Source organism: Nestor notabilis, unplaced genomic scaffold (genome assembly GCF_000696875.1).
Source record: "Nestor notabilis isolate BGI_N333 unplaced genomic scaffold, ASM69687v1 scaffold9687, whole genome shotgun sequence".
NCBI lineage: Eukaryota > Metazoa > Chordata > Aves > Psittaciformes > Psittacidae > Nestor > Nestor notabilis.
The window spans coordinates 1-15,795 of NW_009935131.1; the positions used below are offsets into that span (position 1 = coordinate 1).

General features: G+C 46.1%; 2 protein-coding genes across 2 annotated transcripts in view; one reads left to right on the top strand and one right to left on the bottom strand.

Annotated features, from left to right (window-relative positions):
* The first annotated feature begins 1,412 nt into the window (after nucleotides 1–1,412).
* XPC (xeroderma pigmentosum, complementation group C) lies at nucleotides 1,413–9,757 on the top strand. Its single transcript, XM_010017684.1, has 14 exons — nucleotides 1,413–1,473; nucleotides 1,885–1,999; nucleotides 2,701–2,785; nucleotides 3,240–3,397; nucleotides 3,601–3,721; nucleotides 4,230–4,319; nucleotides 4,733–5,668; nucleotides 6,010–6,170; nucleotides 6,348–6,429; nucleotides 6,838–6,972; nucleotides 7,434–7,603; nucleotides 7,789–7,882; nucleotides 8,536–8,625; nucleotides 9,545–9,757. Exons 1-14 carry the CDS (start codon nucleotides 1,413–1,415, stop codon nucleotides 9,755–9,757), a joined length of 2,511 nt encoding a protein of 836 aa, XP_010015986.1.
* Nucleotides 9,758–12,411: 2,654 nt separating this feature from the next.
* TMEM43 (transmembrane protein 43) overlaps nucleotides 12,412–15,795 on the bottom strand; it is a gene marked incomplete at its 5' end in the record, with an annotated part of 7,737 nt that continues 4,353 nt past the window's right edge. Inside the window, 6 exons of the mRNA XM_010017685.1 lie at nucleotides 12,412–12,614; nucleotides 13,534–13,651; nucleotides 13,842–13,943; nucleotides 14,021–14,095; nucleotides 14,764–14,885; nucleotides 15,046–15,116. Of these exons, the coding sequence (XP_010015987.1) occupies nucleotides 12,412–12,614; nucleotides 13,534–13,651; nucleotides 13,842–13,943; nucleotides 14,021–14,095; nucleotides 14,764–14,885; nucleotides 15,046–15,116 (691 nt within the window). The remainder of the gene's footprint in view (nucleotides 12,615–13,533; nucleotides 13,652–13,841; nucleotides 13,944–14,020; nucleotides 14,096–14,763; nucleotides 14,886–15,045; nucleotides 15,117–15,795) is intronic.

Here is a 15,795-nt window from a genome sequence, read left to right on the forward strand (position 1 = left end):
GCGCCATCGCCGGGCCATGGTGCCCGCCGGGCCGCTGGTGCTCGGAGCTGCGGGTGTCAGCGCAGGGGAAGGGCCGTTACCGCAGGGGCAGGCGTGGGGTCCGGTGGGCACTAGAGTAGCACCTGGAAATCGGGATAAATCCGTGTGTGAACCGGATTTAACCCGCAAATGTCTGGAAGCGCTGACAGCGGCTGAACCCCGCGGGAAGGGTTTGCTTCACCTCAACCGGTGCCCTGGAAGTTCTCCCGAGGAGCTTCCCAGAATAACAATTCCTTGTGAGTGGCAAGGACGACGCTTGTTTTCCAGCTGATCCCATAGGTGGGACTTCAGGAGTCTTTATGTCCTTTGACAGGTTGGACACGGGGGCTTGGAGCAAACTGCTCTAGTGGAAGGGGTCCCTGCCCGGGGCAGGGATTGGAGCTGGAGGAGCTTTAAGGTCCCTTCAACACAAACCAGGCTGGGATTCTTGTACATTACCTCATTATGAGTATCTTACATAAACAAATCTTGTTCAATTCTTGCCATGGAGGTGAAACTTCACACTTTAACACACCTTCCTTTCTTCTGTCCCATGCAGATGATTTTGAAGAGAAAAAGCCCAGTGTAAAGAAAAACAACTCGAAAGCTCCAGCTAAGAAGAAGAAAGAAAATTGTGATACTGGAGGTTCCAACTCAACAAATAACCCTTCAAAGCAAAAAGGGGCAAAATCACTGATAGAAGAAAATAAAAAAGCCCCCAGAAATAAAGAGAATCATTACAAAGAGGAAGTGTGCAGGCAAGTTCACTTAGCATTCATGTTTATAGGAGCTTTCTCTTGATGTTATTTGCTTAGGATCTGATGCTGCATATGTGCTTGTAAGCAGTTTGTTTTAGCCTATCAGTCCAATTTAGTACATTGGGTCACAGAGCTGAATAGAACTACTGTCTTATTCATTGCAGAGCCAGTCCTAAGGAAGATAGTCTGTACAGGAAGCAGATATGTGAGCCTTTCAAATGTAATGGTTTAAATATAAAGTTTTATTTCATTTGACATAGTTCTAACATGGGACTAGGGAGGCATTATGGAACCCAGCGTGAATAGAAACGTTGGCATGAGGTTTGGGGTTAAAATGATAAGCAGAAATCTTTAAACTTACCGTTCTGTGGTGGTTTTTTGAATCCAAATATACTATCAGCATGGTCTTACAAAGAAAATACCTGTGTTTAATTGTCAAATAATCTGTTGCTACTGATGCAGAGGTCACGCTTCATTTATTTCCCTATTTTTAGTGTGTCCTTTCTCTGTTTTTGTCAAGTAAGCAAGCAGCTACATTTCCTGCTCTTAAGCCATTATGATCATTTTAACAGTGACTCACTGAAGCCCCCTCAGAAGGTGATAAAGTTGCAGGGACAATCTCCTGTTAAAAAGGAGATGGATGAAGACAATACTGGTGATGACGATGAAAGTGAAGATGAATGGGAAGATGTGGAAGGTAACAAATACATGTTTATTCATTTTAAGGAGTAAATATTGTTACACACTTCTTTTTGTGTAAGTTGAGTTTGGAACCGTTCCTCATTTGGATTCAGGTAAATGTATATATATTCTGTATACCTAAAGTATGTTCCATGTAGATATCTGTATCTGTAAAAGCTCATATCTCACAATGCTTTTAGAATGGTTCCAAAGTAGAAAAAAGCCAGACAGCTACTGACCTGATGGTGGTGCCTTGAATTTGGCTTTGTTGGCTTCTGTTAAAATCATGCTACCATGCACAAAGCACTTGCAAAGTTGTCTGTGTCTAATATTGAGCAGCTGGGAATGAGCCAGTTTGAAGATTCAGAACTGTGACATCCCAGTAAAGGACACAGGACATGATACCAACCGAGCTTTGCTTTTGCAGAACTCCAGGAACCTGCCACAGATAAGTTAGAAGCTGCTGTTCTTCCGGTGTTGCCAAGCAACCCTGTTGAGATAGAGATTGAAACCCCAGAGCTGCTGAAGAGAAGAGAGAGGAGGTAAGAACAGGGAAGACAGTGGAGGGCCATCAAAGGATGAAGTTCACAGTATGCTAAGTCTTGACTGTCACTGACTTACTGTGTTCTGGGTGGAGATCCCCACTTTGTGCAGATGACGTTGGCTTAGACTGATGTAAGGTTATGGATGGAGAGCAGTTTGCACACTGACGGTACCAGAAATCTTCAGTGGTGGGAATAGAGGCGTTTCAGTTCCCTTGAAAATCAAGTGTGCAACTCCACTGTGCTTTAATATCCCCAAACCAGGGACAGCAGTAGCTCTCTTCAAGGAGAGCTGTGGGTGAATGACATTGTTTTACTGGAAATATCTTAACAGCTCAGGTGGAAGCCTCTGTGTGTCCACATCTGAGGTGTGAATAGATGGTCAAATGAAAGCCCTCAGCATCTGGGAGCATTGCACCACGGAATTAAAAGTTTAATGTTGACCTGTCCAAAACTAACTGGTAGAATTTAGGCCATCTGCATATACCAATCTCTTAGTAGTCAGGTACATTGAGTTCACAGTTGATTGGTCACATGCATCCTACATGCCTATTCACACAGACAGTAGCTAAACTTCTGTTCAGTGTGCACAGAAAATTCCCTGCGATGGGTTCTCTTTGTGAACTGATCCAGTTCAGGAATCTAGGAAGGCAGGTCCATAGAAACCCCACCACATCCTTTTCTTGTGTGATCTTGTGCAGAGAAAAGAGGAAAGCTGAGTTTGAGATGTACATTCGGAGAATGATGAAGCGTTTCAGCAAGGAGGTTCGTGAGGACACACACAAGGTATTGGTCACAGAGAACCCTGGTAGAGAACAGTATGAGCGTAAAGATGTTTGAACTGATTTGTAAATAAGAAGAAACTAATTTTGATCAAATAGTGTGGGGCCTGCAGTGCTCTCTGCTCAGTAGACTTCTAAACTGTAAGTTAGAAACATCACTGCATTAGTAAAATTCTAACTCAAAGCAGGTGTGTGTGAGTGGGATGTGTGTTTCTTCACTGAGTGTGTTGTCTGCCCATTCTGTCAGTTAACATCAGTCCTGTAGAGCAGGAGACACAGGGACTTCAAGGCTTTACTGTCTTCTGATGGTGATCTGAGGACAGCTCCGTGTCCACCTCACGTGTGCTTGGGAGGCTTCATTGTTGCCTGTCTGTTAAAGGGAGCAGTAAAGCCTTCCTTATTTTTACCATGCAAAGAAAAGCTCTTGTGAATTCACTGTAGAAACTTTCCTCTCTCAGGTTCACCTTCTGTGTTTATTAGCAAATGGCTTCTACAGAAACAGGATCTGCAGCCAGCCAGAGCTTCATGCCATTGGCCTGTCCATCATCCCCACCCGCTTCACTAAAGTGCCTGCAGACCAGGTGGACCTCCACTGCCTTTCCAACTTGGTGAAATGGTAAAGCTCTGTCGTGCTCTCACACAGAACGTAGAGCCAGGCTTCAGGGAGAGGGCTACATGTAATTGCTGATTTTCAGTGATTTTTCTGATGTTAAGGACAAGGGTGAGAGTGTGTCCTTTGCACAGAAGGAAAAGGTGAACTATGAAGTTGAAGGGTAGAGTCACAAATGCTAGACCATAACTAGGTATCTCTTATTTCAGGTTTGTTGGAACCTTCACTATCAATGATGAGCTTTCAACTGAAAAAGGAGAGTCCCTTCAGTCAACCTTGGAGAGGCGCTTTGCCATCTATGCTGCACGGGATGAGGAAGAGTTGGTTCACGTAAGTGACTGGGAAGAGCAGGACTGGTTGCTGAGTTTGGATGCTTGATGAGTGGTGTCAGAGAAGACACAAAGTGGTGTTTGAGGAATGGATTTGGAGAACACAAATTGGTGACTTGGGTGATTCTGTGGCTTTTTCTTTTTGTTGTATTTTTACCTGGAGTCCTCCTGTGAGTAAACTTTTCAATTTGAACTGTGCCCAACTGGATTTGGCAGACTTACTGCTGCTGCTCCAGCAGGATGGGTGATGTAGCCTCTTCAGGAGTTTGTTCCTCATCAGTGAGTTAACAGCAGTATCCCTGTCACAGCAGTGACATAAGTAAGACTGTGCAATACTTTAGGAAGCAACTGGGCTACCTACACACTGGGTCATTGTACACAGCACTGGGTGAAAGGTAGGAATGAAAATGATTTGTGACAGAACCCAGGTTGCAAAGAGTTTCAAGAGGGTTTTTTGTTAATATACCTTGACAAAAAGGTTAAAACATGCTTTGTTTTCTCTTCTGCAGATATTTTTAATCATCCTGCGAGCGCTACAGCTGCTGTGTCGCCTCGTGCTGTCTCTTCAGCCTGTTCCTCTCAAGGAGACAAAAGCAAAGGTAGTTTGTGTTGGGTGTGTGGAACATGGAATAGGTCACTGGTTCAGAGAGCAGGATTGGAAAAACTTTCTGGCTGTTGCAGCTTGAAATGAATCATTGCATGAGCCAGGGGGTGACCATGTTCTGTCTATAGTGCAGAAGACACAAACACTTAATTTTTAGGTTTCTCCTTAAGAAAACCCACCCATTTTGTGTGTTTCAGCAAAGACTTCTTGTGCTTCAGTGGGTTTAAATGTCTTTCAAACTTTAAAGACAGCAAACACTTGCTGCTCTCTTCAGCCATTTGCCTGAAGTTTTCAGGTCCTTCTGACACGCAGACTGACCACCCTTTGGGCTGCATGCACCTCGTGCTGATTTCAGTCTACACTTTTAACATCTTAGCCTAAAAAGTGACCTTGCACGTTCCTTTGCAGGGGAAGAGCTCATCCCAGAAGCAGTATCTCAGCAGTACCTTTGAGGGGCAGAAGAGCTCTGCCATAACACTCAAAGCTGTGGCCAAAAAATGCCCCTGCAAAAAAGCCAAGCAGGATGAGAAATCCTCAGAGGGTGAAGAAGACAACAAGGAGCCGAAGAAGCCCAAAACTGCTCAGCCCAAAAGGCCACACAAATCAAAGATGACTGCAGGCAGCCAGGGACAGAAGGAATCTGGTAACAGGGAGAGCAGTTTAGTGGAAAAAGATGTTCCAGTCAGGCCCAAGAACGATCGTCGGAGACAAGTGGCCTCCAAAGTGTGTTACAAAGAAGAGAGTGACAGTGATGAGGGCAGTGTGTCGGACTTTGAGGTTTCAGAGGAGGAGAGTGATCTCTCTGATGAGGATTTTGAAACTGTCTCTAAAAGGTGGAGGAGCTCATTGGGCTCCCAGAAGTCGAAGGTAACAGCTATAAAAAGCCCCAAAGCTGAGACTTCAATATTGAAGGTATCTCAAAGTCCATCTGGAGCTGAGCCTAGGCCAGCAGATAGTCCAGCTCCAGCCTTGGCTTCTGCAGCAAGAAAGAGGAACAAAATCATTTCTAGTGATGAGGATGATGGGGAGCAGGAGGTAAGGAAAGCAACGAGCACAGACCAGTGGCTGGAGGTTTTCCTTGAGCCTGAGGACAAGTGGGTGAGTGTAGACTGTGTTCATGGCAATGTTGGCCAGCCCCAGCTGTGCTTCACATATGCCACAAAGCCACTCTCCTACGTCCTGGGATTTGACAACGATGGGAGCGTCAGGGATGTGACACAAAGGTATGACCCGGTGTGGATGACGGCAACGAGGAAGAGCCGTGTGGACCCTGCGTGGTGGGAGGACACGCTGCAGCCATATAGAAGTCCCTATGTGCAAAGAGACAAGAAGGAGGAAAATGAGGTAAATGGCAATAGATTATTAGGACGTTTAGGGCCAGGAATCCAGTCCTTGGATTCTCATTCAGGCCAAAAGCATTAGAGATCTTTCCATGAGGAAGGAAATTTGTGTTTGGCTTGAAAGGTTCAAATTGAGCATGGGAATATACAACGATAGATTAAAATAGTATCAAATGGTGGCTCTTCAGATAAATCTGCATAACGAAAGTACTGGGCAGCCCATGCTGGAAATTTACTCCTGTGGTTCCTGTACAAGTTCAGCATTATCCCTCTCACAGTACTCTGGTACCCAGGAGTAGTGCAGGGGAGTTATGAAATCACTCTTTCTTTGTACAATTCCTACAGTTTCAGGTTAAGCTTCAGGATCAGCCTCTCCCAACTGCAATTGGAGAGTACAAAAACCACCCTCTTTATGCACTGAAGAGGCACCTCTTGAAATACCAGGCAATCTATCCGGAGTCAGCTGCTATCCTGGGGTACTGCAAGGGAGAGGCTGTCTACTCCAGGTGAGTAGTGCAGGACCAGCAGTAGTCTCAGGCTACATGCACAGACAAGGAGAGGCATTTAGCTGCTCAGACAGCGTTTGTGTAACACTTCAAGACAGCTTTTCTACCATTCCGAATGTGATAACAGTTTAGAGAGACTTCAAAACTCTTATGGTTCCTTCCTTCTGGCCTTTGTAGGGACTGTGTGCACACGCTGCACTCCAAGGACACTTGGCTGAAGCAAGCTCGCGTGGTGAGGATTGGAGAAATGCCTTACAAGGTAAGAGGGTTTGACTTCCTCTGCCCTCTAAAGTTCAAGCTCAATTCTGGTTTGAGTTTTGCCTTCTTTCTGTCAGCGGATGAACATTCTCACTTGCGTGGCTTGTGGTGTCTGTATTGGGAGTCTGTGCCTCTAGTTCCTATATACCCAGAGCTCAGGTATCTCTTCTTCCCACCCCAAGCAGAGCTACACACTTTCCACCTCCAGAGGCATCCTAGAGTTCTCTGTGAACTGCAGGATGAACTCCCACAGGTGCCGTGGGGTATCACTTAGCAGCAATAGACACTGAAGCTAGGAAATGGGCATTTCTTCTCTCCCAGAGCCTTCTCTGTGATGTCCTAGGGAAGCCTGAAGGCACTGGCAGCTTTTTGCTGCAGTGTTACAGGCCTGGTTGTTGTATTTGTGCAGATGGTGAAAGGATTTTCCAACCAGGCGCGGAAGGCGCGTCTCGCAAAGCCTGCAGACCAGGACAGGGAGGACCTGGCGCTCTTCGGTCACTGGCAGACAGAGGAGTTCCAGCCGCCTGTAGCAGTGGATGGAAAGGTAGCTGGGAAGGCAGGGTTTATATGGAGCTGTGGGCTTTATTTTTCCAGAAGTTGCATGTTTTAGAGGTGAAATGACAGTCAATAACCTCTGGATTCGGAGGTTACTGTACCCAGGAGGGAATGGTCAGAACTTCCCTGAGGACTTTCCCCAGTACAAGTGATGCGTGCTTGCAGTGCAGGCTGCCAACTTCAGCATTTCATTGATCTCATTTTCCTAGCCCATTTTTGTTTTGCTAATTCTCAGCATTACAGCCTGAGTAGCAAGGCCTGGGCAGACAGCATAGCTGGGAGATAACCATGAGCTAAAATCGAGGCTTTTGCCTTGTCGTGATACTGATCAAGTACTGGAGTGGAACGTAGCAGGTCAGAGTGAAGGGAGAGTCCCCAAGCTGCAGCAGGGACTCTGACCTCTGCAGAGAGCAGGACTCTCATGGTTTCTCTTTGATTTTGCAATGACAGGTTCCTCGGAATGAATATGGGAATGTCTATCTCTTCCTGCCATGCATGTTACCCATTGGCTGTGTGCAGCTGAAACTCCCAAACCTGAACAGAGTGGCGCGGAAGCTGGACATTGACTGTGCTCAGGCCATCACTGGATTTGATTTTCATGGTGGCTACTCACACCCAGTGTATGTAAAGCTGCTTTGCTGCACCTGACAGATCTTGATGTCCTGCACAAGTTGTATTCCCTGTGTTAAGGAGCACATGTGATGAGTTACACACTTGGATCTGTTGAGGCAGTTCTGGTCAGCAGGCATTTGCTCCCTTTCTGTTTCCTTCTAGTAGCTGACCAAGGATTGTGTTTTCATTCTAGCACTGACGGCTACGTTGTCTGTGAGGAGTTTAAAGAGGTGCTCATTGCTGCCTGGGAGAATGAACAAGCAGAAATAGAAAGGAAGGAGAAGGAGGTGAGAGTTATTTTTGCAGCTTCCTTATTTATTAAGTAAATTTAATTGAAACTGTGGATGGTCAAACAAGGGTGGGCTGTGTAACAGGAGGCCTGCAGCTCTGCGACCATGAGGGGCCAATCTCAATCTCCTCTCTGGCAGGTTCCCTTGTCCTGTCCCTACATCCCTTGTCCAAAGCCCCTCTCCAGGTCTCCTGGAGCCCCTTTAGGCACTGGAGCTGCTCTGAGGTGTCCCCTTGAGGAGCCTTCTCTTCTCCAGCTGCCCCAGCCCAGCTCTCTCAGCCTGGCTCCAGAGCAGAGCTGCTCCAGCCCTCGCAGCAGCTCCGTGGCCTCCTCTGGACTTGCTCCAACAATTTTATTCCAAAATGAGGGATACACACATGAGGTTACAGTTTTGGGGGTGGTGTAATTTACACCGTCAGGGAGCACGTTAGAAAGTGGCAGCAATTCATGTGTTTAGCAGATAACTGGACACCAATATGTTTTACTGTTAAGAAATCCACTGACCTGTGATCTTGCAATGTGACATGTGTAAGTTGGTCTGGGGGGGTTTTAATGGCAGTTCAAAATCCTAAAGTTCCATTTGCTGTGGATGTAAATACACTGAAACTTACAGTAGTAAATTTCCCTCTTTTCAATAACAACCCCATGTAGAAGCGTGAGAAGAGAGCTCTGGGTAATTGGAAGCTGCTGATAAAAGGACTTCTCATCAGAGAGCGACTGAAGCAACGCTACTCCTTCAGGGTATCTGCATTTCTATTAGTGATTTCTTTTTCAGGGTGGTATTTCACGGAGTCATAGAGTCCCAGCCTGGTTTGTGTTGGAAGGGAGCTTAAAGCTCCTCCAGCTCCAACCCTGCCATGGGCAGGGACACCTTCTACTAGAGCAGGTTGCTCCAAGCCCCTGTGTCCAACCTGGCCTTGAACACTGCCAGGGATGGGGCAGCCACAGCTTCTCTGGGCACCCTGTGCCAGCGCCTCAGCACCCTCACAGGGAAGAGCTTCTGCCCAAGAGCTCATCTCAATCTCCCCTCTGGCAGGTTAAAGCCACTCCCCTTGTCCTGTCCCTACAAGCCGCTACTAGATTGTTTTCCAGTCTCCCCAGTGTGTTAATGTTGCCAGCTGCAGCGTGTAGAACTTCCACAGTGTAGTTGCTCAAAACCAATCCTCTTCCCTGTTGTTAGCATGTGACTAAGAAGTAGTAAAAAACAGTAGACCAGAAATTGTACGTGGTCATGTCCATGTAAGACTCAGTGTTGTGATCAAGAGATTAGTATTTCCTAAACCATCATCATTTTTTGTTAGTATTTTTTGGTAGTATAGTCTGTTTTGATACACCCCATTCCTAGAGTTACTCCTCCAAGCCAAGCGTGTAGCTAACAGGGTGAGATTGGGCTGCTGCTCGTTCTTAATCTTTTCCCTGTTGAGAAAGGGTGATCATCTTCATTAAGTTTGGGTTTAGTCTTCCATCATCAAAACCACTTTGTGTTGAAAGGATGCTTGACATCCAGGGCAGAAACACTCTGCTTTGGTGAGAAACCCAAGCCACTTAATGACTTTGTAATGTGATGAAGTGTTGATGTGACAGATGAGGCCGTTCAGAGAGGGGCAGTTTTGAGTGGTTTCTAGAGCAGGTTTCTGATTTTCAGGCCTGTTTTTTCCAGACTGAACCATCAGCACCAGTGACCAAGAAAGGAGCGGGATCCTCTTCTGAAGGAGGAGGAGGTCCGAGCTCAGAGCCTGCAGCAGGGAATGTGGATCTCTTCTGGCCCCAGAATCGCCAGTTGGAGATGAAAAAAGAAGAGAAGACAACCAGAAAGAGCAAGCGGGAAAGGAAAGGGGAAGAAGCACATTTGTTCCCTTTTGAGAAACTGTGAGCAGAACAAGCTTTGCTTTGCTGTTCCCCGATACAGGAACAACAGTCACAACAGGCATCCTTTACCAGTCACTCTTCCTAAGAGGATGCAGCCCTTTCACTTGTGTTTCTGAGCTGTCAGGGACCAGCCTCACTCAGTACCCAGAGCTGCTTTTGCTGTCACAGATGATGAGATCCATCCTTTTGTCCTTATATCCTTGCACTTAGAAGCAGAGGTGAAGTGGTACCTTCTGAGAAGATCACTTTGTGGTGTCAGGGTTTTCTGCTCTCTTCTGTATCACTTAGCACTAATACCTCTCTTTTCTGAGGCTTTCCTTCTTTTTAGCACTGGATTTTCCCATTTTTCTCCTTCCCATTCTTTCCTGTTTGCTCAGGATGACAGCACGTGGCTGCTGTTTGTGCCTGCAGCGAGCTGGCTACAGAACTACTGACACCTCGTTTGATTTGTACCTTACACATCTCAGTGGTGAGGTGGAGCTCTGGTCTTGCTGGCTCATCATCACAGAAGGGGAAATACTTCCCCTAAGGTATAACATGCAGTCAGGAGTTGGAGGAATCTGGAAATTCACTTCCTAAAGAATTTCTGCTGTTTGTGAAGCTCGGGTTTGGCTTTTCAGCCCGTGTCTTCCTTTGCTTTCAGGAATTGTGTGCATTAGGAGGGAGAAGCCCTCTCCTCAGTTCAAACTTAAGGTTCAGTATATCTTAATTTCAATGTATATATGTATTCAAATACATATGTACATGTATACAGATGTATACATATATATATACATATATTCAAATTACTTCAGTTTTATCAAGACCACATGGGCATGTTCTGAGGCAAACCCTGTAAAAGTGGCCAAGTGTCACTGGCAGAAGCAAAACTCTCTGAAACCAGAGAGTTTGTGTTACCACAGTCCTTAGCATTTCAAAGCTGTTGAGAGGAATATTATATCTGCACCAGCTTTTCCTGCAGTAGAAATGCTCATCTGTCTGTTATAGTTATACATAAGTTACACTGACACTGTCTCTTCAGAAGTGGAGGGGAATAGTCTAGTTGCTGGGCACTGTCACAGAGGAAAGGTTGACATGCAAGAAAATGGCTTATGCCTAGTTATGTTCAGAAAAAAAGCTTTATTTTTGTACCGTATTTGTAGAATGAAATAAAATATAGAAAAAGAGCGTGTGATCCATGACACCTCCCCCACGGGCAGCTCATCCTGCAGCAAGCAGCTCTTGCCCTGCAAGCCACGGGCAGGGACACCTTCCACTAGAGCAGGTTGCTCCAAGCCCCTGTGTCCAACCTGGCCTTGAACACTGCCAGGGATGGGGCAGCCACAGCTTCTCTGGGCACCCTGTGCCAGCGCCTCAGCACCCTCCCAGGGAAGAGCTTCTGCCTCAGAGCTCACCTCAGTCTCCCCTCTGGCAGGTTAAAGCCGTTCCCCTTGGCCTGTCCCTACAGACCCTTGGCAAAAGTAAATGAAGACATTCTATTTATTTGCACTGACTTGGGCATAGTTACAGAAAGAACCCCCCTGTAGCGTAGGGAGAGCCCAGTTCCAGCTTGGTGAAGAGAGACTTGAAACCGGTATGGGACAGTCTCCAACCTCAAGTACTGGTTATAGCAGAAATACATCAATGATGTGCGGCATCAGACACAAGGCAACATCCCTCTACCGTGATACAAATACAAAAGCTCAAAACTCGGGCTACTAAAGTCTATGAAATCTAATCAGGCAAAAATGTTTTCATGATTGAATTTCATGGAGTATGTTCATTGCCATTACTAAGTGAAATTCAAGAAAGAAACAGTACACACAGCAAAAAACCCCAAATACGAAGAATATACATTCAGTTATAAAAGTTACTTTCATTTCAAGGCAGCAGGTTTGATTTCTGGAGGTCAGTGACCTCTGAGCGGACCCCCTGAAGTAGGTGCAATTCAAAGTTCCATTTTTGATACAGTTACACAATGGTGTAGGTCCATACTTCCGTTTTGGATGCTTAACCAAGAACAACTTGGAGACTTATAAAAAGCTTGGGAGAAATCAATGCTTTGTACCAAATCTGCATTGCCTCAGAGCACATTCACCTGCTCACTTGTTATTGCAAGTTACTCTGAAAACCCTCACTCCAAAGTGTACATTTTACATGAGCATCGTGTGAAATCTAAGTTGTGGTTCCCTTTTGAACACACACACACACACACACACACACACACTGCCTAATGCATCAGCCAGAGCAGCATATGTGACTGTGCAGAGAACAGGCTGCAGAGAGAGGCACGCACATTTCCTAGGGAGATCTGATCACCTCCATAGATGAAGCTGGTGCTTGCTCCATGAGACACAAGGTGCCTCACCGGTCAGTGAGGACTTGCCAGTGCTCAAATGGGAGTTAGTGAGCCGTAAGAGGTACAAACTGCTGGGTCACTGACTTAGGATCAACACAGACACTCCAAAATCCTTTTTTCCCCCCCAAAGTCAATGTCACTGACTTCCACAAACACCATCCTAGAGTCCTGTTTTCATGAGTAAGGTGTAGCAAGCCCCTGCCCAGCGCTGGGCACTCACTGCTGGCCTGGGATGCGCTGTGAGCGTGCTGCAGTTAACAGGAACGCAGCAGAGAAGCCTCTAACTGGGAAGTCAGTGCCCAACCCCAAGCAGCTCCTCCTCACTGCTGCTTTTTTGGTGGAACACGAGATTTCGCCACCACAATGGGCACCACAGAGAGCAGCCCGATGAGCAGAGCCCAGAGAGGCCGGTAGAAGAGCCAGCCCACGGAGATGGTCAGGAGCGACAGTGAGCTGGCCACGCAGAACGCAAACGCCTTTAACCCAATGTTAACCAGGTCTCTCACAACAGGAAACCAGTCCACTGCAGAAAGAATTAAACCAGGGATAAAGCAGTTGATAAATGATAGTTTAACAGGAAATCATGCTTAGGATTTGCACACTAATTACTGCAATCAAAAGACACTCAAATTATTTATCAAGTACACTGGGTAAGGCATTTCAGCAGAGCATCCTCAAGGCATCTGATAACCAACCAGAGCTGAATATATAAAGCAATGGAATCCTCATCCCTTCAGACAGGAAGCAATCCCATATTAAGTCAGAAGACATGTCCAAGGCTTGAGAGGCAGAGCAGCTTGACAGCCTTGCAGCTATGGAACAGGTCTAGAGCAACTGATATAATACACTAGCACAGAAACTAGCTTCTGGCAACAGTAAAGCTTGCAGTAGCATGTCTACGGATAAATAGGAGAGAGGAAAAAAAAAGAGTTCACAGCTACAAAGCAAATACTAGCTTTGATGTCTGAGGTTTATACAAGTTTGAGGCACCAGCTGCTTTTCTATGTTTTTATTCCAACATCTTTCTGTGTTAAAAGGATAAAAGCTTTCCTTGCTGTTTGTTAGTAAAAGAACCAGACATGCAGACATGTTACTGTACAACTACCAAGACCTGTTGGGGGACCACCTGTGTGTGGGTTTAGAGAGTAGCTGGATTGCAGCACCTTGGACTTGGAAGAACCAGCACAACAGTGCTTTAGGTCCTGGTTTTGGTGAGCACTGAGCTGGGGGCTCCTGAGACTGGCAACAGGTATTTGTGCATGTTTTAACGTTCACAAAGCAGCCATCCAGGTCTGGGATCCTGTCTCCCTGCAATTGCCTACTGCAGCTTTCAGATCCAATCCAACCCAAGTCCAAACCAGACTCCTCCTGCCCTCCAAAGTCATAACTGCACATGCAAGCAATTAATCAAAATCATTTCATCCTTCTGTAAAACAACTTACCCAAAGTGTAGAAGATTCGGGTCATGAGGCTGATGCCCACAAACATGGCCAGCCAGCCCGCTGCACGCAGCGCCCAGGTCTTCATGGTGTTACCCTGGTGCTCCTTCTGAAACACTTCCTGAAAGCAAACACCACCACATGCAGCCTGCCCCTCCATTCCTTTCCAGATCCTCCTGATTCCAGTGCATGAGGAGCAAACCAGAGCTGGCAGTGGTTTAGGAGAAGGAAAAGGAGAGCCTACTCCCTGTTGCTTCCACGCTACCATCTCCAGTCTTAACCCTCACTACTCCAGTGTGTATCTATCTCACCTCCACAGTGAGGTCCCCAGGGTACAGGATCTGCAGGACATCTCCAGACTTGGTATGATATGGCACCAGCTGATCTCCTCGCTGGCGAGCGACCACAGTCACCTGTGAGAAAGGGAGAACATTTACTGGTTACTGAGCTGGGAAGAGTCTGTAAAACACAGGAACAGCTCAGGACTAACCTTATCAGCAGAGCCCAAATGGGGGTCATCTCCACTCAGACCTGCATAGAAGAAGGAGACACGAAGATCTCCCACCTACAGACAGAACAGTGGAAGTCAAGAGAGATTTCTTTACAAAGGAGAATCACAGGAAAGACACCTCTGCATGGGAACACCCTTTCTGCATCAGCACTTTTCCTTATTTCAAGCCAGAGGATACCCAGCATGATTTCCAAGCTGTGCTTTTTTCAGGCCTAGCTGACAGCCAAAACAGGGCAGCTCAAATGCTGTTTTGCAACACCCTCTCTGATTTAGCTGCAGGAACACAGTAACAGTGGGGCAGCTCAAATGCTGTTTTGCAACCCCCTCTGATTTAGCTGCAGGAACACAGTAACAGTGAAACCCTTTGTTCATCCCTTGTTATGTTATTTCTTGGCAGAGGAGGGCAGGCAGTACAAGCTGTGCACAAGCTATTTCACTGTATTCTGTTCAGTACAGCAAGGCAGAGGTACAACCCACCTCCCAGCACCATCCTGTGTCTTTCCATTTAAAAGCATGGCAAACTCAAGAAAACAGAAGACAAAGAAGCAGAACCAGAAGCTTCCTGCAAGAGAAGCTCTCATGCTGAAGGACAGTACTAAGGGTGTTATCTCCGTCATGGTCTGCACTCTGGTTTCTACATATTTAAATAGGAATGGGACCAGCCCCAACTTTCTTTTTCACACAAAAGCAATCACTGCTTTGGTTTATCTTTTCCATCTTACTTCTGGTCGCCTGGGGTTCTCGCTGTGGTAAAAGTAATCTCCTCCTCGGGTAACATCAGCATGGGGATCCTCAAGGTGTGACAAGCTCAGCTGCTTGAAGTCATCAATTTTATCCACAAGACCTAAGCAGAATAAGGAAACAAGCTCAGGTGCCTAACTTGGAATGGGCAATTTCCTGGCTGGCTTCTTGATTGTCACTTGAAATCACCACCATTGGGGAAAGAACCAAAGTCCACTGCTGATGCAACAGCAGACACAGAGCCAGTACAAAGCAATCCTTACCCTTGGAAAGAACAAAGCTGCCAACCTGGACGTTAGGAGAAACAGCAGTGAAAGACTCCACAGCCATGGCACTGAGGAACAGAGAGAGACCCTGATTAGTCCTGAAGTTATGATCAAGCTCTTCATTTGCAGTGTGTAATACACAGCATATGTCAAACCTCAGGAGAAGCTCAAAAGAGCTGAATGGCTGTAATGATGTGAAAACAAACTCAACTGTGCCCAGACTTCACAGTGCTGGAGTCATTAAAATAAGTTAAGACAAGACACAACTGTCTCATCCCCAAGCCCAGCCTTCCAGTCATACCACAGGATTGCACTAGGAAGCTGCTCTATGGTGATACAAGGGTTTTAAGTGACAAGGATTTAATCACATTCCTAGGTAAGTTCCTGCAACATTTAACTACACTCATAAATGCACTTTATTTCTAGCCTGAATTTATTTAGCTTCTCCTGTCAACTGCTGGATCTTACCTGCTAAATTAAGAAACCTACATCACAAACCTTCTCCATATACAGGTACTTCTACATCACAGCCAAGTTAATAAAATTCCAAACTCGGGATCCCTTCACTTACAGTCTTCATTCCCATCAGCAGCACTACTGGAATCTCCTTGGCAGTAAACCACAGATTTTATTTTTACAAATGTCTAAGTTGTATAAAAATATAAGATGGATGGAAGGAAGGAAGACACGTAGCACACACTTAAAATAGAGCCTCATTCATGCAAGGCATGAACTCTAAAGTTCAGC